Here is a 26,696-nt window from a genome sequence, read left to right as displayed (position 1 = left end):
TCAATGTAAACCCACCTCGAGATGCTGCAGTGAGTATAATTTGAAATTGCACAGCATTCCAATTATTGCGATGGTTTCGGGGACATTGATTCAGGTGCAACACAGGCGCCTGCGGCGTACACGTAACTCGAGCTCGAACACATGGACCTCGATTAATAAAATTGATTTGCACAGATATTTAATCGATTACTTATTTACTTCATTCGTTCGTTTCAGCCAAATGACCATCCCCTGCTGGAAAAAAGCCGGGGAGGTCATAGGATTTCCATAACGACCAGTCCTGCACTGTCCGCATCCGGGTTCTAGCGACCTTAACAGATAGTCAGCCCACCTAGTGGGGGGCCTGCCCACGCTACGTCTTCCGTCCCGTGGTCGCCACTCGGGAACTTTTCTGCCCCAATGGCCATCAGCTCTGAGCTGATGCGGGGCGGGCCCACTGCCACTTTATTTTTGCAATTCTACGGGCTATGGTTTTCCTGCTTATTTCCTCATTTCTGATTCAATCACGCATTATATTTACTTACATCCCTATTATATAAACCCACCCTAGTCCAGACACTGTATCACTTACAGTCCGAGCATGCTGTGCATTCCACTGGCGCAAGCAATATTGCGTGGGTTTCGGACATTGATTCAGCAACGCAGGCGCCTGCCGCGCGCATCGCTCAGCGACCGCAGCGTACAGCTCCTGTCCCGGACAGCGCTGTAGCTGTTAATTGAACCGCAATGTTAGGATTATTTTAATGGTGGCTGTTTAACTGAAGTGTAAATTCACTTTTGTTTAACAACGACAACTTGACTCATGTAGCGTACAAACGCTACTAGTTTTGTGGTTGAAAAATATATTCGCTATCTATCCAAACATTTTGTTGTACCTACTTGAAAAAACCAACTGCCTCACTGTGGCTCTTACATTTTCGAGAGAAGATGCTTTAAAAATATTTACCTACCTTATTATTGGCGCCTTGACCGTTTCGTGTAATTCAGAGACAATTAAAATCAATTTTAAATCCAAACAACGTTTATTTTTTCTACTCCCTAATGACTTACCTGGTCATAAATCCTAAAAGTTGTTGGATGATTTACACCTTTGTTGCACAGGGAATATGCACTGCAGCGCTGGCCACATCGCTCAGCGACCGCAGACACGCCGTCTGGAACATGCTACGGGTACAAAGTAATTAATTAGAACTTCCAAAATACATTACACACATTATAGCTCATGTTTCTCTTGATAATTGCGTCTGGTCATCTCTTCTACGAAAAAGAAAATCGTACCAATACCTATCACATGTGTAAATAAACCGTTTCTTTACTGTTGTACCAATATTAGGACTTTAAAATACAAAATACTTTAGCGGCAGAGTTAACAAAATATCCTACAATACCTTTACCTAAACCTAAAATAAATTCTACACATGAAACAGCGAGTCATCTAGCCAAAAATAAAGTGAAAATTGATTGGCTGCCAACAACATTGTTCAAATGCAATAAAATTGGACTGGCCAGTCATACAACTAGAGGTAAACCTTCGCCCTCGACAAGGGTCAAACAAAATCGAAACCGTCTAGGCTATGCAAGTTTAAACGTTCAAAAACAGGATTAATGTTGTGCACAAACTAAGTACTTATGTCTTGGCAAAGTTAGCACTAAGTTGGGCTAAATATTGTGGACATTAGCGAGGCGTTGTGTTTGCAGGGAGTGCGCCTAAGTCCAACATAATTCCTCGGAGCTCCGTATTGTAAGCAGGATCAATGTGGAAACCATTACACTGGTAGGTTTATGTTCTCCGTAAGTCTGCTCGTAAGACTAGATAACGTAGTCATTTGCGGACTAATGCTGTAGTATCGACAAGCAAACTGCACTATTATTTTTATGACTCTATCAAAATGACAGCTCATTTTGAATATTAAATTATATCGAGTATTCATATATCCCAGGCAATTAATCGTACAAGCTTGATGACACAACGGAGCTTTTAAAAGCTTTTATACGTCTTCGGAAGCATTCTCACACTTATTTTAAGTATTCTCTGAAACTCATCAAGTGGATAATACTCTAAACTATTTGTACTTAAACATATTTTCAATTTGAACTTAATTCTCTCCAAGCTACTTTTTATTTTTGAAAGGCAGCAAGAAGAAAATGCACCAAAAAGTGGTTCTCCAATTTATAAAGTGACTATACAGTAAAAGTGCAAATATACAGACTTTTATAGGGCATTACTGCTTAATTCAAGATGCTACAAGTTTCATAGCGCATAAACAGGTGTTATTTTATTTATGGCGGAGTCTGAGCGTAGCATTCTGTATTACCGCAGCATCTTGCTGGAGATATTACCACAATGCTATAAGTGGCTTACCACCTGCCGTATCGAACTGACCAATGGAACGTCTCCTGCATTGCAATAAACATAGCTACATTTAGGTGACATTATTCACTTATTGGTATGTAGGTATGTATAGATATCGAACAAGCATAAGGTTTAACTTTGTTGGAACCGTTGCTGTCTGAGAAAACATTGTTATTCTATCCACAAAACTACGTATGATTGGCTCTACTTAATACAATTTAATAATCTTGTAATAAGTGAAACTTGGAGATTTCAATATTTTAGAATCAAAATACTTTTTCCATGTTATTATGATCATAACCATACTACTCGTATATTAACCAATTTAATCGTAATTGAGGTCATTATTTTCGCACCAAATCGCACAAACCCCTCAAAATTAGCGCTCTCTTAGATGCTGAATTACCTTAATATACCCAAGGAATTCAGTTCGATTAATATTCAGTCCAAAGGCAAATTAACGTAGCTTCATGCTCCATAGATACTGTAGTGCAGATTGCGAGTGGCTTAGCACACCACTATCCGACCATAAGCCGGCCGCGACGAGGCACGGGACGTTAGCCACTGCTCAACCAAATCGAATAGACGTGGATTGCAATGGGTTACTGTGTTAAATGGCACATATGTTTATTATTATTATTTTATAAAACAACCAAAGAAAACTACAATAAAAAAAATTACTGCTATCATTAGAAAGGAAAGCTTTCACAGAGACAGAGACACAATCCCCAATATTTATCTTTCCTAATTCAATTTTGTAATGTAAAAAAAATCTCGTTATAAATACCTTCTTTCTCTGAATTGCCGAATCAGACTTTTTGGAATTGATTGCACCGCCTTTTGTTTCACGAAGATAAATAAACAAAATGGCCGCACGTGGGTGGCCTAGTAAATATTCAATACTGGCCAGAATTGCGTGCAAATGAAGAGACGCACAGTCAGCCAGAGAAAAAGTATAATTAGGGTTGTTTAGGGGAGAATGTTTAAGAGCGGCTGTTTTCTTTTTAATGAACTGAAAATCCCAGCAGGAATGTCTTTGGAAATGTTTTTTTAATTAGCTACTTTTTTGGCGTTCCCCGGAGGTTTGGAACACTTTTTTGATTGCTCCGTCACTAATTGCTTTTCATCTATTTTACTTACTAAGCTGAAAATGTAGGTGTAAGTAGGAGCTAAGCCTTCGGGAGCTTCGTTTTATCTGTTGATTTATCTTTATGACTTTGAATTATGATTAGTTTTAGGAATGAATTGTGGTCACTCGAGGTCCCTTCCCCAACGGGCAACAATAGTATATATCTTGATAAACGTAACTATAAGCTAAAATATGCAAGCCAGATCTATAGTTTCGGGGATTGGTTGCTAACCTTTGACACTTCACACCCCAAGTTTAATTTATTTATCGTGCATCCAATCCGCTTCCCTATCAGATTGCACGTATTAATATTGCACGACAATCGCTGAGACTAGGAAAACAATCGGGACCAAAGATATAGGCGTTTAAATAAGCCTTTATTGTTATTTCTTTATATTTTTTGCATCGAAATAGAATGTTTGTTTTGGAATATTTGGAAAAAGTCTGTAGGTATATTGTATGATGCACCAGGCTTACTAGACTCACGAACTTTTATGTAGGTAGGTACTTTTTTTTCCACAAAATCCAACAACTAAGTAAACCTCCTTCAGTCTACAGCGTAGCATAGGCATGTCTCTCCTAGAGTATCTAACATGGAATACTATCTTTGGTTTCTAAATTGAAAAGGTGTCTCATTTGTAACATAGATCCAGCTACGGTGCGTGGGCACACACTTACAGCAGTCTACAAGCGTAGGTATGTGTCTCACCCAGAGTATCTAGTTTGGCACATAAGTATTTAAAGATCTATCATTGAATACAACCAGTGTACCTATCACATCGAAGATCTTTGGTTCCTAAATCGAAAAGGTGCCTCATCTGTAACGTGTAGCTACATCATAGATCCAGCCACGGTGCGTGGGCACCCTCACCGGCACCTCCCACTAAATTCGGCCGCGGCATAAACAGCCCCTGATTAACTAACCGTGCACGATTCATCTTTAATAAACGTCTGCGCAAAACTGATTTGGGAAATCCTGTACATTACCGGCAGTTAATTTGTACGTGTAAGTCTATTTTCTGGTATTTTCGTCTGAAACTCTATTTGGTTAAGTACTATGTAGTTAACTCTTAATAAGAAGAGTCAAGCTTTGTAGTCGAAATGTCATTAAATATACGCAAATATCTACGTAGCTAAGCTTAAGATATTTCGGAGACCAGTTTATAAACACACGTTCCAAAAAATTGGGTAATTTTACTTTTTATGAATACGAGTCCCTATTTAGCTTGAATTTCCCCATTAGGTAATAAAAGATGGTAGGCATTAGAGACGGAACAAGGCTTAAGACAGTACCATATTTTAGCGAGGCCATCGTATTAATACTTGCTGCTGAAAATGAACCCTGTACACACGCTGTCAAGATCATAAACATATTTCTGGATATGCGCTGTCGGGCAAATCGGCAATTCTGCGAACATTACGCGAGCATCTTCATCCGAATGCTCACGCCCAAATGTACGTACTTTTTCATACACGTTTTTGTTCTCTTTTATTTATGAAGTTCGTTTTTATGGCGCGAAAGAAGCGTAGTAGAACACTCATTTGAATAATCCATAAAAGGTAAATGCAGCTGCGATATAAGGTGTAAGCATACCTAAATGGCCTTGAGAAGACAAGGAAGCAGTAAAAGCTTGAGGAGTACATACTACTCAAAACTTTATGTATCAATTACAAAGATTTCATTCTCAAATAAACTTTTAATACTCTCATTTCAATGCTATATTCCTTGACGAAACAAAACGCAAGCAAAACGTAAACGTAGCTAAATTAAAACACACGAATTAATTTGGGGATACATAACACAAGTTCTTGAGCTGACCTCCTTCCAGCACGCAAGCTAGTCAAGCTACGAAGTTTCCAGATGGATGGTTCTGTACCACGTTTATTATACTTCCAAAGCTATTTGCAGCTGAAATTGTGGCTTTACGGTTAGTCCGTAATGAAGAAAACTTACCTAATGCAGGCACAAAGTTGGAACGAAAGTGTTTCGGCGCTAATTAGGGATGCGCCTTTGGGTCCGTATTTTTAAGGTATCTTCCAATTTTCGGATATGCCCACCTGGGACGGGGGTGACTAATTGGCATTTTAACAGCTCTGATTCGATCATCGAGTTTTGATGGTAAAAATTCTACGCAACTATGCCAATTTCAACATAAAAGCTTGAACGTAAGAGATGACCATAAAGCTTTATTCGGGTGGTTAAAAGAAAGCTTAAAATTATTATCTTGTACCAATTATTTATTTAAAAATATAATTTCAGCATTAGTAATTTATTAGCATCACACATAGTTATATTAGTACGATGGATCTCAAGCACAAAATTGAGCGTGACACCTTATGTGCCAAAGTGATTACTGTTCCAGTGCAACTGATCTGAGATACGTTGTTGTGAAATGCAATGCGTAAATATCGTCTGAATTCTGATAACAATACACAGTTACAGAAATAATTAACATTTTAATGTCAGATATCCTAATTGGTTTGTTGATTACGAAAATTTCTGAGGTGTGAAGCATAATATCTCGTAGTAAAGTAGCTCATGTCCGAATCAGGCGCAGCACTAGTAGTCATCAGTGTAGCCAGTGCAAGGCTGCCCCGTCTCGGCTGGCAGTCATTACCCGGCCGCTGCGATGCGTGACTCTTTATGGCCCGTGACTCCGTTCACCCCATCGCCCCTCGCCCTTCTCACCCGCTCACTCACCCCTTTCGCCCTAAACGTGGACACGTGCGCGAATTAATCGTGATTTTTTCCGATAAATCCCCCGGAGCCTCAAAGCTAAAAGGTCCAATTGTTACACAATTCAATTTTACACACCTCCCGTATATTTATGTAGAACACACAGGACCGCGGTTTTTATCATTCAGTTTTAACTGTGTTACACGTTTATTACCATGTTTTTGGTGGACGTAATTCAATTTTGTTTTGAAATTAAAAAAAATATTTACTCTTCATCCCCTTCGGTGCTTTATTTACCGAAATATTATAAAATTACCCGAGACCAGTATAATGATTATGACATACGAGTAAATAGATGTCTAGATTGGTACCTACTACATTATGTATAAGTACCTAAACAAAAATCTGACCATATGAGTATTTAGCTTGGTTGCAATGCCTTTGTTGTCTGGGTTCTGTAATTAAATAAAAATAAAAGTTCTGTAGTAATTTATCGCATACAGTCATAATAACTTTACGCGACTTCAGCAGTACCTCACACATAAGTATATTTTTATATCAAGACTGATAAGGTACATGGAGCCTTCCACATCTTCATAACCGTCCGACACTTTTATTATCCTAAAACGTGTTAAACCAGTCCTAAAACCGCTAACATTAGGATAATGGTGGTCAAATCCATAAATAGCGATTAATGTGACCACTCCAATGTAGAGAGAGCAGCGCGCGCGTCGCACCGAGAGCATTTTTGGCGGGAAAATTCTTCATTATTAGCTATTCTAACACGTTTTATTACCAACAATACGCGCTTATAAAATTTGCATACCTTCATTCGCACTCTTCTTCGACCATTACCTTTCCATTTGGTAAATAATTTAGGAGCCCTCTAGGACGCCGGCCAGATATTAAAAGTGATGGGTCCCCAAGGTTTAATATTAGAACTCCCCTCGTATTAAATTTTCTGTCACGCGATATTCCCAAATGCATACGCCAGATATTTTTTGCACATGTTCATATTCTGTCCTTTGTTAGGCATTCGACACAGAATGTCACTTTTGCTATTAAATATTTTCTACTAGTTTTCAGAAATTGAAATGTGTTGGGATTGCTTTGGTAGCGCTATATTTGGTTCCACTTAAGTGCACAATGGAAAACTATTTGCAGTATGCCATTGACGCATTTGGGGACATTTTAAGATGCAGGTTGTTAAAGCGTTTTTAATCAAAAATACTGCAAGCAAAGGCCACGTATAAAGTCACATAAAATTTAGTTTCTGTAATAAAATAATTCCTTATGTTCTTATACATTAGAACAAAAGCGTTGAAAAAGTCCACGGAATAATACAGTAACCTTTCAATTTAGCTTTTAACTGTACCTACAATCGTAATAACCATCCCCGAGATAGAATGAGACATACGGCACAATTTCGAATTCATATTACAATACTAAGCAAGTCAGGGGTGCTGAATAATCGAGCTCATTTTATATGCATCAAATTCACAGAACAAAACTAATCTAGGGCCCCAGGCAATAAAAATGTCCCACTTCCCGCCGCCGGCGCGTTAAAAATAGATGAGCACAAGGTGTAATCTCGGCTGTCCTTATTATAAAATTTTGCATCCTCTAAATATTTCACATTTTTCAACACTTCACTTCGCGACGCCTCAAAAGAGGGTACGTAATGTTGCTATTACGTCCGACAAAGTGCCTTCGCAGCGACGCGCTTGCGAGGTGATATCTCACGAAAGCCAAATGATATTTAAACTCCAATCATCTGTCACAGGGTAGTTTTCAAAGCTGAGCACACAAATATTATAAATCTGAACTACAATGAGCGTTGATTTATCAAAATTAAATCTCTTTGTCGAGAGCGGTAATCAAATTTATCGCTCATTTGAATCTCCAATTCATTTCAAAGGGTCTGCTTTTGACTGAGACTTTATAGTCTTGATTAGGGACTCTCTACAAAGCAATAGGCTTTCTAGTTTTTTAAACTAATTTTAAAGTTGAATTTGGAATGAAATAATAAATCTTACCTGTTTTTCTTCGAGCTCCTTGGAGATGTGTCGGGTGCATCCCAATTCCGCTACGGGCAAAATATGCCTCGACATCCCCCGTCTTGGCATAACAGGGGCATTGTTTGTTCTTCTTATTTTTACAAAGCCCCGCAATAAAACGTTTGCATTTTACATTTTTGGGGGTCATAAATAAAAGTACTCATGTAAAATTGCATTTTAAGCATTTCTAAACCCGACCGTCACCTTTGGCCGGGCGCGGTGGGTTTTTATACTTCGGAGGGACATTAAACTTTCTCAATAGCGGCGGGACTGCACGTATTGCGATATTGTAAAGTCGGGAATTTATTGCTTATTACAAACTTTACTATTTACCCGGGAGTTGTAAAAGTCGCACGGTAATTTCTGTGTTCATTTTGCGCCTGGAAATCGATATTTTCGTCGTTATCGATTCGGCAATCTGTGCATAAACAGACAATAAATTAACTAAATAAATTACTGTGGCCAGTCCTGCGCCTCTTCTAGCGCCTGGGGTTCGGCTGAAATTAAATTACGAGTTGACAAAATGAGTTACGCCCTTTTCTGTAGATTAACAAACAAAAACTGATGGTATGAGGGTCAGGCGGGCATTAATGTTGTTAGAGGCAAATGACTCTATTCTTCGCGGACGTGTCGCGCGGCGCCCGCGGCGCACAATCGCACAATGCTACAAATTTAAGCGGTGTATTGTTCTTGCTCATTTAGTTACGCGCTTTTATCGTTGTCCATTTGGAGCGGACGTATCTTGCGCGCTCCACTGGCCCGTGCGCATCGACGGGCTCGGATATAACCCGATAGACTCCATACTATAACTAAAACAAACAATTTGCCTGAACAAAGCTCACTCATTTTAATTAATACCGTATTGTTTGTTTTCATGATATTGTTACTATACTCTTTCATGTTTAAAAAGTAATATTAAAAGTTTTTTTAACTTTCGCTTTTATAACACTGGCTGGATTATACACGTTTCACTTGGTTGGGCACTATTGTCACTTGTTTTTTGGGCGCTAATTTCTAATTTGAATAGAAATGGAAAGGACGACATTTTCACACCGTCATTTGTTATTTTCTCACTAGTGTTTAGTTTTTTATTTCTGTAATATTTTCATACAATGCAAATGACTTCGGACACCTAAAACAAGTCAATTGAGACACTTTTGGAAAGCATCAAAGTTATTTCTCCATAGAGTTTGTATGGAAATAATTTTCATAGTTAACTGAACGAATTAATTGATTTCAAGTTAAATAAAAATTTTCTTAATGGAAATTAGCCTGGGTTTTTCATGCAGAATTTTAAGTTGTCATTGACAAGTTCAAGAAAAATTAAACGATGTATTAATTAATTGAACTAAGTAGGTACACATTATAAAGTATTTATGAAACAATGCGATTCAGCGGTAAAATGAATGTTGACCATTAAATCTAAAACACTGACCGCACTGCGTAGGGCAGGAGCCCTCACAAATTTTCCACGGTTCGCGATCCAATTAATTTAAAAATCGCCATAACCGACCGGAGCCAAAGGGCTTTATTGTTATGTAAATGTGTGCAAACTTCGCGGGCAGACGTAGGCATGACTAATTGTTAATTCGGTAATGCGCTTATTGAGTGGGCACGGGTTGTGTTCCCGGCCCGGTCTGTTTGTTCGTTGAGCTAAGGCTCGTCTAGCATTCGAGACAGACATACAGTTGCAAGATATGTAGCTATTGTTATTGTCCAGTATAATACTAACATAATACTAACATTTTTATTGCAAATTGCGCCAATTAAAATTACTTCATTCTTAGCTAATATTTGGTATCAATAAATCTAATTCAATGCTGACATTTTAGAGGTAAAATTATGCTAATATAAGGCGTTGCAAACGATTCGTATTAAATGCAAATAAACATTGTAAATTGTATTGCATGATGATCTTAATTTATTAGACCTAGGTAAGTAGTTTTTATTTTTTGGTTCCCTATTGCCTATTACATAGTTGAGACCACAGATCTATGTTCTGTGGTTGAGATTTATACCTCTGTAGACATTTTGGCTGGGTTGCACCATCTTACTTTAATTTTAACAAACGTCAAAAGTCTATCAAAGTCCATAAAAAGAACACCGGTTATTGTTGTAGTTACTGTTAAAGTAAGATGGTGCTGCAACTCAGGCTTAGATATTGGTAGTTAACAAAATGAACAATGACATAACCTATTAAAGGTGATCGAAGACTAGACATCAATATTGCAAAGCTTAATTATTGGTGATTCGGTAATGCGCTTACCAAGTGGCTCGTCGCCCGCCCTGTTCCCGAACTCGTCTTAGGCGGTCTTGTGGTGTCAATCCCGTTGCCCCAGTGGGGACGGGGTGATCTTTTCTAATTATTGTGGTAGCGCCATCTGTCCATTCCGAATGTGGGATGGGGTTTTAATGGCTTTTCAGAAGGAAATGGCCTAATTTTCTTTTATGGTTTTGGTTAACATTGTGTAACTACCTCACTTCTCTAATCTTGTATAATTAGTTAAATTAGTAGCAAGTTTAAACTTATTTAGTGCCACTTTACAAAGACAGTAGAATACCATATTAAAGGACAATGACCAAAAGTGGTCCAAATGTCCACCACTAATGAGACCTATATTGTCTTATAGTCCATTAAATAGAGATTAACTTTCAGTATGAGACGAAAAAAAAATAAGCTGTCAGTAAAAAGTTATGACTGTTTGAAAAATTGTAATAGTTTACGCGCTAATCTCAGGAACTACTGGTCGGATTTGAAAAAATTTTTTTGTTATGGATATCCCATTTATCAAGGATGGTTTTAGGATAAATAAAATCACCCTACAACCAATAGGGGCGGAGCAGTAAAGACAAATGTTTTAAAAATTATTCAAACTATTTTTACGCGTACAAAGTCGTAGGCTAGTATAATATTTAATAAAATTCATCTATAACCCCGCGCCACATGTGACATGACATAATATGCGTAGATTAGTCCAAAATGTGCAATTGTTAGAATGATATCAAGAACATTTTTCGGATGAAAAGGTAAAAAATAGACTTTTTATTCAGTCATAACTTTTTACTGATAGCATATTTTTAATTGCGGTTTGTTTATAATGAATCAGTATTTAGTAGACTATTTTGCTACGTAGGTCTCGTTAGTGGTGGACATTTGGACCACACTCCATACATTTTTGGTCATTGTCCTTTAGGTTAAAACTTTTTATAAATGCGGAAGAAGTCGCTAGCAAAAGCCAGTAAGAAATAAAATGTAATTTCTAAATGTCAACTAAACCACGACCCTTACACGCATGTCAAAATGTTTTTCCGCGAGCATTTTCCGCACAACCGTCTCTAGTTTTAAAATCTCATTTGCCCGACTAGTTTTCCGCGTGCGTAATTATTTAATGGAGACGAAGTCCGCATCGGCACGCGCCGCTCCGCTCCGCTCCGTGAAATGAAACATTACACGGCTGGCTGGTACAGTGATCTTGCTCGCCAACCACCCTCTTCAATTAATAATCCATTGAGAAAAACGCGTGTGTTTAATTTAGAATTATCCCATGCAAAATAGGACGTGAATCTGAAAGGCAGATATCTACATGTCATGCGGAAGGTTGGTCAATATTAGAGTTTGTTTGGGGATCGAGTAGAGATAAGTAGATAGATATTTGGTAGCAAAGGAACTGTAGTAATCAAATTGATTTTAAGGTTGTATAAAATTTGAAAGATTAAGTTATTAAAATGTTAATTTACCATAATTGCAGACTGTACATTACAGTCTGCAATTATGGTAAGCTTCAATTGCACCCAACTTGACTTTAAAGGTAACTTTAACTGTTGTCTTTGTATCGAGTTTGACAGACTTTCGACGTTTGTTAAAGTTAATGTATAATGGTGCAACCCAGCCTTAAAGTCGTTTTCGACATGACAGATACATCGAATGCAATAACAAGTTTCAGTCAACGTCCAACGGTTTAAATAAGTATTCAAAACGGCACCAGCAAGTAGAGATCAGTTGAACGTTCCTCAGCCAAGGACCTCCCACTCAATACCGGATTAGTGTAGATTGTCACATTACTGTTCCTCGTTAACTGCACTACTTACCTAAAGCGTAACTCACACGAGAAGCGGTAGCGAAGCGAAACAGGTGAATGAGACTAACAGAATGCAACATCTCATTTCGAAAAAAAAAAATGTTAGGTTTTTTTTTGCGGCGCGTTTGCACGGGCCCATTCTTTGGAGGGCCGCTCTCGGTACTTCTCTGATCAGCTCGCGGTCCTGTTGTACCAGGGCCGCGAGGAGAAAACCTCTATAAAACAACTGGAGGAGGGGATTGGAGGTTCCCTCGAAGGCAGAGAGGCTCGCTCATGAGCGAGCTTGAGGCGGAGCTGCGGACGAATGTCCAACCTGGACAATAACTCGCGGCTCCGTTTCTTTGGGCTCTGGTGGAAACCGTCGGGTTTTAGTGGCTGGGCCCCGCCTTTAGTGGGTAGGCGGGGAGAGTCCCACATAACCCACTGGCCGTCCCCATAGACTAGTAAGCAAAGCATTTCCCGACGACAAAAAAAAAGGTTAGGTTAGGTTTTGTTTTGTTCTAATCGTTGTGTTCCACGCATTTCCCTCTATAATTCTTTATTGACTGGACTAGTAATGTTGGTTAATAAATGGAGTAACTCTTACGCTGAGTTGCACCATCTTACTTTAACTTTGTCAAACGTCAATAATCTGTCAAACTCCACACAAAAATGCCAGTTATCGTTATAGTTACGGTCAAAGTTAGGTGGTGCAGCAACTCAGCCTTAATAAAAAAAAATGAGAATATTGTCCTTTTTTGAGGTCGGGTTAAAACCGACCCGCTCCACTTATGAATCGCTCCCACTTTATGTGTGTGTCACGCTTAAGCTTCGGTGAAATAATCCGGTGTATTTATCGCTAAGAAAGTTAGATTACCTCCATATATTGCCGCCATTATGCTTCCCAATTACAAGTTACCGTGTGGTATTATCCATATTAAGTGCATTTAGTTTATGGGGATAGCCAAGCGTTTGACTCTTACTTGCAGTGCAGTATTGAACTACGCTGTTGGTGTTAAATCTTTACTTCATACCTACATTAGGAGGTGAATCCAGAATCTAGAAATTTATAGCTAGATAAGTAATTAAATGTATTTTTATATTATGCAGGGTGTAAAAAAAAGAATGAGACGTATAGGCTCTTTAAGAGCATTTGACGATTTTTAAGTAGTTACTAATTTAATTAGTTATACACAAATAAAGATAATTTTTGATTTGGATTTAGTGATTTTGTAACATTAGCAAAAAAAAATACACAGTAGATTAAGTAATACTTTTTATAACGAATTTGAGAAGGTGATCTAGTGTACTACTTTTCAAGTCCAATCTGACCCGAGTAGGTTCAGGGTGTATTATTTAACAGCCATTATTACAATATCCGTAATTTGGTAGTCAACTATAGAGGCGCGGCTTTCATATCATGTGACATATTTTTTAAAAATATTCTAAAATCATTTGTCCGCTAACTATTTATTAAGTGAACCGAGTCCACCATTAAAACGTTTCTAACGGCAGTAATTACGGGCCGAACCGATCACATGCCAGCTGACCGAGCGAAGGTCACAATTTAACACCCTTCACCAGGTATTCATTAGAGGCTGCCGAACCAAGTCCGCGACATTAGCAATTCATACCAAATAACACGTAACTACAGTAATCAGACGTCGCGTTGTGAAGGAAAAATCATATTTAGCCGGTGCCAAGCGCAGATTTCGTCGGCAATGTATCGTGAAATTAGTTTAGTAGCACTATATAATTACGACTCAGTTTTTATGCCCCCTTCGGGCGAGGGTGCCGCCCTCTACCGCTGTTATGACGAAAATGTCAACCCCGTATGCGGCTTGATGAATTGACACTACTTTAAATTTTCTCTTCGCTTTTACGACGTTATCGTTCCTGGTTATTTAACAATACATGTCGTAACTTTCGGACGATGATTGATATACTGTGACATGTTTTCGTACAACTAAATACAGCTACGCCCATTATGGTAGGTCGTGAACTATTTTTGTTAGAGCAATTTGGGAATAATACAGTGAATGATGACTTACTCACTCTCTATGATATGCTTGATGATATTTCTTGTGTGGTCACAAGAAATGGGGTGTCAAATAAAACTTCATTAGAATGAAAGATACATTTCATAGATTTATTATATAAAATCTTAACGCTACATCTGAATTTAACTTATTACAGTATAGTAACATGTGAAATTTACAGAGCTATTCGATTAGTACAGACAATAGTAATTAGTTATATAATTATTGCGCAAGATCATCCCGAGATTAGGGAAATCCATAGTTTAGTAATCACTAAGATACTTAAGTACGAGACCTTAGCTTACACATAATAAACGACGAAGCTCAGATATTTCTTATGATTTTTGTATATCTATTTCGAATTATGTATGTACATTATGATATGAAGAAGTCTCAAAATATACGTATTTGCAAAAGGAAAGTTTACACTGAAGCACCTATTAGACTAACAATTTACTACTACGGATGCGGGCCTGCGAATAACGTCCGAAGTTTCAAATTACGATCCGGTTTTTACGACTTTTCCAACAGAATTATCTAGTAATGGTGTTTAATGATCTAAGAGAGTCTACATTAGTCCCAACCGCGTCATTGTTAGCCAATCCAAGAGTATTGTTAAAAATCTATTATTATTATGTGTATTCTAACTGATAAAATCTCAATGTAATATTCCTGTATACTTACTATAAAGTGCATGTATGGATGTACTAGAAATGGCACGGTTGACGTATGGCTTTGAGTACACAACGAATAATACTATTCCATGATACATCAAACTAACAAACTTGTATCTTATGGCAGCGGAACATTTCATGGCATTTTGTCAATAAATTTCTAGAAAAAATATGTCCTTTTATAAAATTCGTTTTGAAATTTATTATTCGACCGCTATGTATAAATATAATGACATGTTGATGTTAATACAATATGTACAAGCTCTTAGGTACAACATCATGATATGAAATCGAATAAAATTCCGAATAAGAAGGTACAAGTTGGTGATACGTGAGAACAGTTGAATTAATTCTAATCATCTAATAAAATGTCAATATTGGATTTCTTTGTACAAAAATATGCAGAGATAATATCTAAAACACCGCCTAGACTAATATTTCGCCTCTGGTTTACATACATTCTTCAGCTTGGGTCATTCTACAAAATACTTAACACATACGCATTGCATTGAAACCAAATTCAAAAGTTTTTGAGAGTTTAGATTGTAAAGGTTTATACACACTGCTACGTGGTGAGCGATATTATAATGTCTCATGTGGGTATCACAAGCTGAGCGTATGCCACTAAGCAATGTGACTGAACTTATAACTGAATTTTACATGACTCAAATTTGCAATTTCTTATAATACAAATAAGAGTTGTAACCCAGCTGTTTCTTCAACTATGGCTTCAATTACTGCTCGTACAATAATATAATAGGTACTGTGGAATGTGACAACTATTTAATTAAAAGTGTGGTTAATAATAGTATAAAAATTAATCGTTAAGTTAAATGTTACAGATTCACACTATAAGATTGAGTATGGTGCAAGTTTCAAAAGAGGCTTCACTTCAACGGTAAAAATTTAGTCTCAATACATTCCCCTTATTTATATCTATGTTTCTTATATATCACAGGCTTAAATTATACGTTACCATTAGGGACGTGCATACTATACGTACACTTACATTAGTAGGTACAGTCGAACGAAATTAGGTAACTATTTACACAAATAGGGGAAAAATAATGAGGCGAACCCTCCCACAACCCTCGGAGATTTGAAATTACGACCGCAGTAAGGCAGCGGCCGACGTATCTCTATACTCGATCATTAGTGCGAGTACTCGATACGAGGTGACTTGATCCTCGCTTAAAATTACAGGACCAAATAACTAACATAGCAAAAACCTACCACAAAATTAATTTACTACATACAAATTAAAAATGCAATAAGGACTCACAGACAAAACACTTTAAATAAACAATACGTGATTGGGCTCAAAACTTTCCAACATTCATTATCAAAATTATCATCCATTCAATAATGCTAACAATTTTCCTAATCCCTTACTAACCCAACCAACAAAGCGTACTTACAATTTGAGAATTTCTAATCTTTTATACATTCCATAATCCAACAAAGTAACGCACAACGCCGATATTTCTATCGTTCCATTAAAATTTCATAAAATGTCCATTAAAATTTTCATTTTAAATCACCTTCTCATGATCCCAGTGTGTCGGGAACGATGCACTGTTGCGTATCACTACACTTGTAAGTCTATTTGTAAAGCTAAGGGGTGTCACTGACTACTAGTTGAGCTTGACACGACTATGGAGTCTGAGAGATCACTGAGCGATTGTTGTCAACTGTCGTCTCACGAGAACACGTTGAAGTACTTGAGGCCGGCCGATACGTACGGCACCGGGATGGCCCCGGCGTAATAGTTTACTGACTGAAACATGAGATAGGCGATGTTCAGAAGCTATCACACAATTTCGTTTGGATGCGTGTTCTGATTCGAATCGTTTTGCCGGGCACACTGCTGCAAAAGAAAAGAATACATTAGTGTCATTAATAATGTTTTTTTTATAGAAATAAAATACTAATTTAAGGAACTATGATAATTACCTCTTGTTTCCTCTCCCACGTCTTCATGGCAGTTTTATATTTTTCAAATTCGTGACACCAGTTCGAGTATATTTTCTGATACTCGTTACTCTTTTCTGGTGGCGAACATCTGAAAACAAAAAAATAATGTAGCTGTTGTAATTAACCAGAAATATATACCATTAACTGATTGCAATCGAGACACATTTAGTGCAAAATAATATACCGTGTTCTAGCAAATGGACTGTTATGCAGTTAAGTATAGACATACCTGTGCGTATCAACGGTGATGTTGTATGAGCACAGCAGAGAGCCGCCGAGCCAGCAGTCGTACCGGCCCGCGTCGCCCTCGTTCACCGATATGATGAGCAGCCCGTGCTCCGACGTCTCGATGTATTTCTCCGGTTTGCTGCAACAACGTTAACGATAAGTATCAACTAGACTTCTTAATGGAAAAATGATGTGTCATGTTAAGTAGTTTTATATTGATCGTCGTATTAATAATTAAGATTAGCAGTGCAAATCACTTCAAGTTATGTTAATTTATCAATGATCGAAGTGATGGTAAGAGACCTGATGGTATGACTTTGGTTCCATGGAAGGTGGGACGGCCACTAGTGTGGGATGCAACCTGCGTAGACACACTGGCACCGTCTCATCTTCCGCAAACCTCGTCTGGGGCTGGTACTGCCGCTGCATCAGCGGAATCCCTCAAGCGACGCAAATATGTAGGCCTTAGTAGTACCTACATGTTTGAGCCATTTGGGGTCGAGACGCTAGGTCCGTGGGGACCAAGTGCTCATCGCCTGTACAGGGAATTAGCCAAGCGGCTGATTGACTGTACAGGTGATAGAAGAGCTGGCGTCTTGGCCAACGAATCAGTTTGGCCATTCAGCGCGGAAATGCAGCCAGCATTCTGGGCACCATGTCGCGTTGTTTGGACAGCGATTTGGGACATATTTTTTATTTGTAAATATTTAGTCTATGTAGGTTAATTATTTGTATTATTCTTAATCTCTTAATCCTATACTTTTAATAAACACATTACTTGTAAAAAAAAATTGGAATTATAATAATTTAGACAGATATTTATCTTCGTTGGAGATCGAATCGACATTTATCAATCACTAAATCTTTATTTAAATATTTTCAAATTACTTGAAATAAAATGTTACTTGACGCTGGCCAAACCGCACGAAGTAATAATAAAACAAAAAGTATCAACTATCAAGACTGTTCCGTCCGACTATAGTTTTATTGTAGTGAACTTTTAAATGATTTTCGGGTTGTTTGCCGATGTTGTTTCTGTTTTATCGTGAACCGTCAAAGGGATGATGCGATTGGAATAAGTACGAGTATTTGAGTTGTATTTATGTTGAAAAGTTATATTTACTTGAGGTCCGTCAACTTTGCTTTTTTTGCATACTTACTAAATCAAAACATACGCGTTAGATTTAAAAGCCGATGAGTTTAAACAAGATCTATAAATCGCATAGCCATATTACACAAACAAACAATAGGCAGGTCAAATTAAGACAAGGTTTTTTTTAATTAAAATTAAGGCCTGTAGAGCTCACTCTCATAAAAATACCGATTTCGTTTAATAAAGATTACACAACAGTGTATTATAATCCAATTAGTGAATGGCGTTTAAGAAGATCGCGTTGTATCGTGCCGGGCGGTATAAACATTGCTAACTCAATTTTTATTACGGGAAGTTGCGTGGAGGAAAACTTGCGGTTAAAATTGAGCTGAGGTGTGCAGAGCGGTAACAAAGACACAGCGAAGGCACGCGTTTGAACGAAACTCCATAAACAGAGCCTTAATTCGAGTCTCCCCTTGCATTTTAATTATACCGGCGGAAGTGCGATAAAGGCAGATTTGGAAAGACTTTAATTAATGTTGTTGCATGCGTGTTTAGTTCAAGTGTTTTCTCAACAATTTCGAAGCCATTTAAATTGTTGTTTGTCTTCATTGGGGAACGTGGGTGAGACAGTTGCAGGCAATTTCTTTGCAAGTGCTCCTTTGAATACAAATGCACTGTTTTAAACTGCACCGAGTGTTATGTAACAAAGTTTCGAGTTCGGTCTTAAGATAACTTAGTCGTGTTTGTGATCGTTTTACAAATAACAGTTTTATGAGTAGCGCCGCACCGCCTTTTGTAGTTAAGTTTCAAAATACGAAACCATTTACCCCAGTTTCTAAGAAAACGACGTTTTGTTCGAAAGCGGCTAGAGCTTAGGTTACACAGTTGATACGGGAGGTTTATTGTTATTCTTGAATTGTCTACTTTGTATTCGTACTTAGTGAGGGTTATCGTACTCTGGCACTTTAATCGCTGATGTTTTGAATACAGAACGGCATTTAAAAAACTTTTGAGATGATAAAGAAATACTGCACAAAAAGGTAGATTTAAGTGTCCCCTAAGTGATAATGACAGACAAGTCAATCCATGACCCCTAACGAAGTTTAAAGACATTGAAGGAGTTCGTGCTAAAGTTCAATTAATCACCTACATAGTTTACATCAAACAAATAGGTATATCTCTCTGTGACTTACAATGATGTTAAATACTAAATACCCTAGATTCAGTGGAACCAAACTATGATCTGAGAAAAGAGTGCCTGAACGCGGTTTTGCTTGCAGTCACGAAAGATCAATATTTTTTGCCGAATTGTTCCGTGAAAAAATGCAATTTAATATTATAATGGCCAAAATGTTTTACATGCTTAATCTATAACTAACAGTGCCCGCGACTTCGTACGCGTAAAAATAGTTTGAATAATACTTCCCGTTTCCGCAACATTTTTCTTTACTGCTCCGACCTTATTATGGTGATGTTATATAACTTAATTAAAGCATTCCTCAATAAATGGGCTATTCAATACAAAAATATTTTTTCAAATCGGATCAGTAGTTCCTGAGATATTGATATGGTTGGTGACTTACTTAAAAGTGATAGGGTGGCGTCCCTTCTCCCTCGAGTAGTGGAACCAGGTGACGGCCCTCGGGTGCAGGACCTCGGGCATCTTCACGAAGCTTCCCAGGTGGAGGCTCTGCCCCCACGTCGCTGACACAGTCTTACGAGCGATCGAAGAGTCGCAGATGTCCGCTGTTTCGTTCGCTACGTCTTGGATGAGCCTGGTGGTAATAAAAGGTTAAAATTAAAATAAGGTCAAACATTTTTCAAAATTCTCCTCTCAGAGAGGTATAAATGTCTGACAAAAGGATTGTCACAGTCGACGTGATAAGAAGAAAATTATCAATATAACCACGATAGCCGAACGGTGAAGGGGTCGGTGTGGCCGACTCGAGATACGAGGAACGCGGGTTCGAATCCCACCGCCGCTCGACTATTGTGGTGAGCCCACTCGTAACACAAGCTTATTTAGCTTACCATGAGGGGCTAATGGGACTATTAGTAATTTGGGCAATACAAATTGGTAATAATCTTTTTAAAAAAAAAAAAAACAAAAAAAAAAAAAAATATCAAGTTTAAGAGCAGGTGCACCCATAGGTATCATCATCATCATCATTTCAGCCATAGACGTCCACTGCTGAACATAGGCCTCTCCCAATGCTTTAATGCTTTCCATGTTGATCGATTGGTAGTGGCCTGCGTCCAGCGCTTCCCTGCTACCTTTATGATGCCGTCGGTCCACCTTGTGGGTGGACCCATAGGTATATTTTGCGATATTTCTGTTCTGTAAATTTTCTTAAATCTACCTACATTAGATACGAAACACCTTAAAAATACGTACGAAAATGTACCTCGTCAGCAATTAGATTCTAGTAACTTAAGACGAGTGTTTGAACGAAATACGATTTAAATGTTTCATATAACAAAGAAGATGAGCTTCGCCTTAATATTTCAATTCCTGGAATATTTTATTCTAATAAAGACATAATCGCTACTAAGATACCTATTCAAGGAAATGAATGAAGATATTTTTCCACTCAATACAGAAGAGGAAAAACAATACTCCTAAAGAAAATGCCGCTTTTCGTCGTATTATGTAACGCGACTTAATAGCCTATTTGGAATGACATAAACGAGATGTTTGTATAATGTCTATCTTAACTTACATTTATCTCAATTATTTATTTACGTTGCTCATTTTAAGTCTTCAAAGTATTGTCTGTTTAAATAATTATAAGGTCTTGGATAAATTAGGTTCCAGGAACAAGACACGATGATATCATCGTCATCAACATTTCTTTTTTTATAAAAATATTTTTATAAAAAAAGAAATGTTTTTGTATTATCTAACACTTTCGCAATTTTACCAGATTAATAAGTATACTACGACGAAAATTGAATCACTACTACGTCGTAGGCAGTTTGTTGTAGCATGTCCATTGCGCGCACGCATCGTAGCGGCGCGGGCGCTGTTCGTAGCACCGTAGCGCGCTGAATAACTTCTACAATTTTAATTAACTGACAATATGGGACCTATCTGTTGTTTCTGTTCTGACTGGAAATCTCTTTATTTAGACTTGAGTTTAGCTTTACAAGTCTTTACATTAAAAAACTTACTCTCAACTCACACTTCTAGCATTTTTTCAACCAAAATAAAAATATCGCCTCTCTTAGTGCAGTAAACCATACTCACCCAGGCAAGTATTCCCTGCAGACTCCCGCGTCTCTGTCCCACCCGCAGTAAGGATCACGAGCGCATCTCACGCAAGCGTCGTAGCGGCGCGCGCATAGCGCTAGCCGGAGTTGGAGCACGCGTCGGTCTGACGCCGCGTACAGAGAGCCGTGGGTGCGGGATAGCGCCATAGCCTAGAGGAATTATTGGAATTAGAGCTCTGCTGTGTTGTACATTGGGTTTTGAATAATTATGAATGCGATATCTAGGTAAATTATTGGAATTAGGACTCTATTGGGCTAAAAATTGAGTCGTAGCGACGCGCGCATAGCGCCAGCCGGAGTTTGAAGCACGCGTCGATCTGACGCCGCGTACAGAGAGCCGTGGGTGCGGGATAGTGTCATAGCCTGATTGAAATTATTGGGATTAAGACTCTACTGTGCTGTATATTGGGTTTTTAATTACAAAAGTATTTCAAGGCATTTCTGTGTTCACTTAGCCACGTTGCTAATGAAGATGAGTCTAGTCTACTGAAATTGTTTCGCTATCTTGAGCTCGATTAAGAGATAAAAAATTGTTACCATGCATTGACTTGGGATCCTAGATAAAATTTTTATTTGAATAACAGGAACACACAACACTAACATGAGTGGACATCGAAACATACGAGTTGAAAACTCAAGGAACCGAAAATCCTTTACTGATCATTTCAAACACGAGGCTATGAAAGTTGCGTCGTTTTCAGAGAACTTAAAAGAAAGGGTATGAAAATTCATTTACAATCCTTCAAAGATGAAAGTTAGTATTTAGTTCACGTAAAGAGAAAAGGGTGTCACGGGATTAAACTTTGCACGAGAAACTCGAAACAAGTACTCAAGGCTAACTCAATAACTCAATCTTAGCATCTATTGAAACACTCTAAGGTGATTATTTCGTCTTTATAAAACGTCTTTAGTCACGAGGCGGAATTGGGTCAAAGTTGGTAATCATCCAGTTATTTGAGTAATTCATGAATACAATTCCGTTACAAAGGGAAAATAACATGTGTGCCAATCAGATAGATTGGATTGATTGAAGTCTGTTCCAGCTCCTTAGTCTGTACTTACTCTAATTATAACAACAGTAAAGTTTATTGGACTAATAAATCCAGTCATTCGGAGAACCAATCAGACTGATAGAATTACGCAATCTCAAGTAGTGGACAGCTCTCTGGGAAGAAGTGGCATTTCAGTAGTTTGGAATGTTACACTTGTGTGTTTAATTCCAACTTTAATCAAACAAGATTCACATGTATCGTCGGTGCACTATAAAAATCTATAGTTGGATATCAGTCAAAATAAGATGTTCTTGTGGATATTAAGGCGATTATCATACTGCACCGCGCTCCGCCGCGGTCCGCGTGGCAACATATAACGAATTCCGCGCGCAAACGCGTTTTCAGTTGTTGTGCCGCGCGTGTTTTCTATACAAACTGAGGTACTTGCATACAATGATTAAATCTGTCGTGCCGCGTACCGCGGCGGAGCGCGGTTCAGTGTGATAATCGCCTTACTGCTGACACCCATTTAGATTTAATGAAAAATTAATTAGCTCATGCTGTCGTAAATGGTTCAAACCACCATGATCACATATCTTGTCTCCAATCGTGAACTGCCGTGACTTCACATGCCAGCATACGTCGTCATAATAATCATTAGATTTTTAGAAAATTACAAAAATTAGAAACCCCTTGTTACGTATAGGTAGTGTATAGTAATCTAGTTGAACTCTGGCTTAAACTGACATTTAGCATGGAAATGACATATAATCCAAGAGTTAATCCTAAGTGTAACTTTTTGTTAACAAAGGGGTAGGTTTTTAGAGATCAGTAATATTTACTATGACAATTTACCTGTATAGGTTCTCCCGGAGTGACGTCAAAGATGTCCAACAGCGCCGATTGGCTGTCCCCGTTGCGCGTCCACTGCACGATCTTGTGTATCTTGCCCTCGTCTGCGACGAACAAACAGAATTAGCACACAAATAATAGCCGATATTAATTATGCTTAGTAAGAGGATATTGTGCGAGCCTAATGAATATTTGAGTAGCCTATGCAAACGTAATAAAGGCTATTTTGCGAACGACGCCGTTGTCGGTTGCCATTAGTTTACGTGTGTTTGTTTTATTTCTAATTTTGATGCGCAATCCGTAGATAGTGTGCTGTTTGTTACCTTTATACAGACTGAAAATTTTACAACCTTAAGGCCTAACCTTAAAGGTGAACTTTGATTTATGCAGTCAATAGCACCTATGACCATACATTGTTGTAAAATAGCACTTTATTCTTATTTATTTATTTAATTTATTTACTTATTATTAAGATTTTTGCTGCAAAATAGCTTCAATCTTAACAATGTGGCATTATAAGTATATGTAGTATAATGCCACATTGTTAAGCTTGAAGTGCCTTTGTACATACTTTCGCCAGTGTATAGACTAAAATACCAATTTTTAGGACACACATTTGAAAGGTATACAAATTCGTAATGCCGATATCTGATTCATGACACATTTTATTGCGTATTTACAATATCTGTTACTTTTATTGGCCGTATCCATTTGTGAAGGGCCGCATTTATGTTTGAAGCCCAATGAGTCGTTAAATCGGGGATCAATTAGAAAGGTCTTCCATACAATTTACAATATTTACGAGTGTATTTTTTATCTACGTGATCAGCTGTAAAATATAAATGTTAACTGAAGCTACAAAAGGACATTGTCAGAAACCGCCTAAAAAACCGCCCAAAAACATTAACCCATCATAATTATTTTCTATTTTTTTTAATACATTAAGCACCCTTTCATTCTAATGGACACTTAAGCATTGAAAAATTAAATAAATAAGTCTTTTAACGTTTATTCTATAATACTATTACAACTTCCGGACGTTTTGGTGCGTGGCATGGTCTAAAACCTATCAAGTTCCATAATTTTTGCCGATAAAATCTGTACGAGGCATTACCGTACTTTATTGCTGGGAGTCCATGTATAGTGATGTTCCTGCGGCCATCATAGACAATAAAATATCGATTTTGAAAATAAAATAAATCGATTAAACTGCTTTGAAGACTAGATTTGCGTTAAAAGCTAAAAAGATATTGACAGTTTGACACTATTACAAGAAGATATCTAAAGTGTCCAACTGGTCGAAGGTCGTAAATAAAATAAAAATAATTAGGACCATAAACTGATATTCATGGTATCATAACTGTAAAAGTGTCAGAATCCGATGTTGAATCCAATGCCAGTTGAAGTGTGAGAAACATATATATTTTTTTTTTATGTGACAGGAGGCAAATGAGCAGACGGATCACCTGATATCAACCTAGTATAGTTGCCAGTCTCTCATAATCTATGCCAATGAGGGTTTTCGCGATTGAAAAATCCGCCAGATGGCAATACGTAGACGTGAGGTCCAAATGCTGCATGATTGGTTATTTTTGACATGACATTGACAGATATCCACCAATCATGCAGCATTTGGACCTCGCGTCTACGTATTGCCATCTCGCGGATTTTTCAATCGCGAAAACCCTCATTCATAGCACATGTATAATAATAGACCAAATGAACTTTTATAGATTGTGAAAGAGAAGATAAAGATTTTATTATTTTATTAAAATCTTGCCACGAGGTAGTTTTTCAGTAGAAACCAGGATTGGATAATCGCTACAGGCAAGTATCAGAACATTTTATAAATATTTTTAATCGATTATATCCATGTGAATCGTTTTAATAAATTGTCATTTTACTTTTTCAATTAAAACTTTTTCAATCCCTAGTCTTGTCAAACTGTCATAATGTCAACAAATTATAAATGTCACGTCAGTTGACTCAATTTCAGTCTTCTGTGCGTTTATTGTATTTTTATTTCAATGAAATAGTGCTAAAGGGTTAGTACTAAAACTGAAAGCCTTTTTTCAGAAAGAAAACCAATGTGGTGCCCTTATTATTCATGCTGTTTGAAAGTTACAAGTCAGTGATACAGAGTTGCCGACATTATAACTCCGTAGTGATACCATACCAAAGAAGAAGTTTTCCTAAACACTTGTGTTGTTTTTATATGTGATCGAATAAAAAGGATTAATTCTACTGCTCAAATGGAATAACTTATCCCAAGAGACCGAATATAAAAAAAACCTCTCCATAGAAATTATCACCATCACGAGGATGTGAATTTTTTTGAGAATTTGATATTGGTCCTGTAAGAAAAGTAGTTGTATTTCAGTAGTAGAATCAACCCTTCTTGTTTCATCAGCAAGAGTAACTATAAAAACGCCCTGTAGGTAGGTATTATTAAGCTGAAGAGTTTGTTTAGTGTCAAAGACTGTCACACAGTGTAACTTAAATTGGCATATTATGATAATGAACATAAAAACTTAAATAAATATTTATGTTAATATTTTTTCTATTTATTTATTTTCCCAAAGCTTCACAGTGACAGCTGAAACAGCAATACTGTTAACAAAACAGTAAAACTAAACTTGGAACAAACTGTTACAAATATGAGGGGTTTAATATTTTACAAATTAAAATAAAACCGCATGTTGCTTTACTTTCTCGTATAGGTAATAAATGTAATTAATGGCTAGATTATTAATGTTACTTTGTTACCCTCAATAGTGAGGAAATCTTATAAAATGGTAACCCTGATTTTTATTGTCATTCAAGTGCTCTTTCTTCGCATAGGCTTCTGTGATTTGGCCAAGGGCCACACACATTGCGATAACATTATGCGACATTGATTTGACAGCAGCGGAGTGAAGTCTTGCGACTATGCAAAATGATACCCTGTAATCGTAGCGCATACAGACATAGACGGGGCGGGGCACATAGCTCGTAGAGCTGATGGCCGCTGGGGCAGGAAAGTTCTTGAGTGGCGACCACGAGCCGAAAGACGTAGCGTGGGCAGGCCTCCCACTAGGTGGACCGACGATCTGGTGAAGGTCGCGGGAGGTGCCTGTATGCGAGCGGTGCAGGATCGGTCTTCGTGGAAATCCTTGGGGGAGGCCTTTGTCCAGCAGTGGACGTCTTTTCGGCTGAAACGAACGAACGAACGATACGTATTACCACTATTTACCAGACATTACTATTTATTGCATACTCGCCGGATTACACGTAGGAGCACGCGCGTAACAGCTTCGG

At 37.8% G+C, this 26,696-nt stretch overlaps 1 protein-coding gene across 3 annotated transcripts in view; it reads right to left on the bottom strand.

The window, feature by feature from the left end:
* Positions 1 to 14,402: 14,402 nt before the first annotated feature.
* The window catches only part of LOC135078066 (semaphorin-2A-like), a 417,995-nt gene continuing 405,701 nt past the window's right edge, over positions 14,403 to 26,696 (bottom strand). For all 3 annotated transcript variants that reach the window (XM_063972632.1, XM_063972631.1, XM_063972630.1), the window contains 6 exons: positions 23,403 to 23,503; positions 21,533 to 21,705; positions 19,869 to 20,060; positions 17,191 to 17,328; positions 16,941 to 17,049; positions 14,403 to 16,854 (listed from right to left, as the gene is read on the bottom strand). In XM_063972632.1, coding sequence (XP_063828702.1) covers positions 16,798 to 16,854; positions 16,941 to 17,049; positions 17,191 to 17,328; positions 19,869 to 20,060; positions 21,533 to 21,705; positions 23,403 to 23,503 — 770 coding nt within the window. In that variant the 3' untranslated portion in view covers positions 14,403 to 16,797. The remainder of the gene's footprint in view (positions 16,855 to 16,940; positions 17,050 to 17,190; positions 17,329 to 19,868; positions 20,061 to 21,532; positions 21,706 to 23,402; positions 23,504 to 26,696) is intronic.

The sequence above is a fragment of the Ostrinia nubilalis genome, chromosome 14, assembly GCF_963855985.1.
Source record: "Ostrinia nubilalis chromosome 14, ilOstNubi1.1, whole genome shotgun sequence".
NCBI classification, from domain to species: Eukaryota; Metazoa; Arthropoda; class Insecta; order Lepidoptera; family Crambidae; genus Ostrinia; species Ostrinia nubilalis.
The sequence above is the reverse complement of the archived record's forward strand: the minus strand, read 5'-3'. Positions and strand labels throughout refer to the sequence as shown.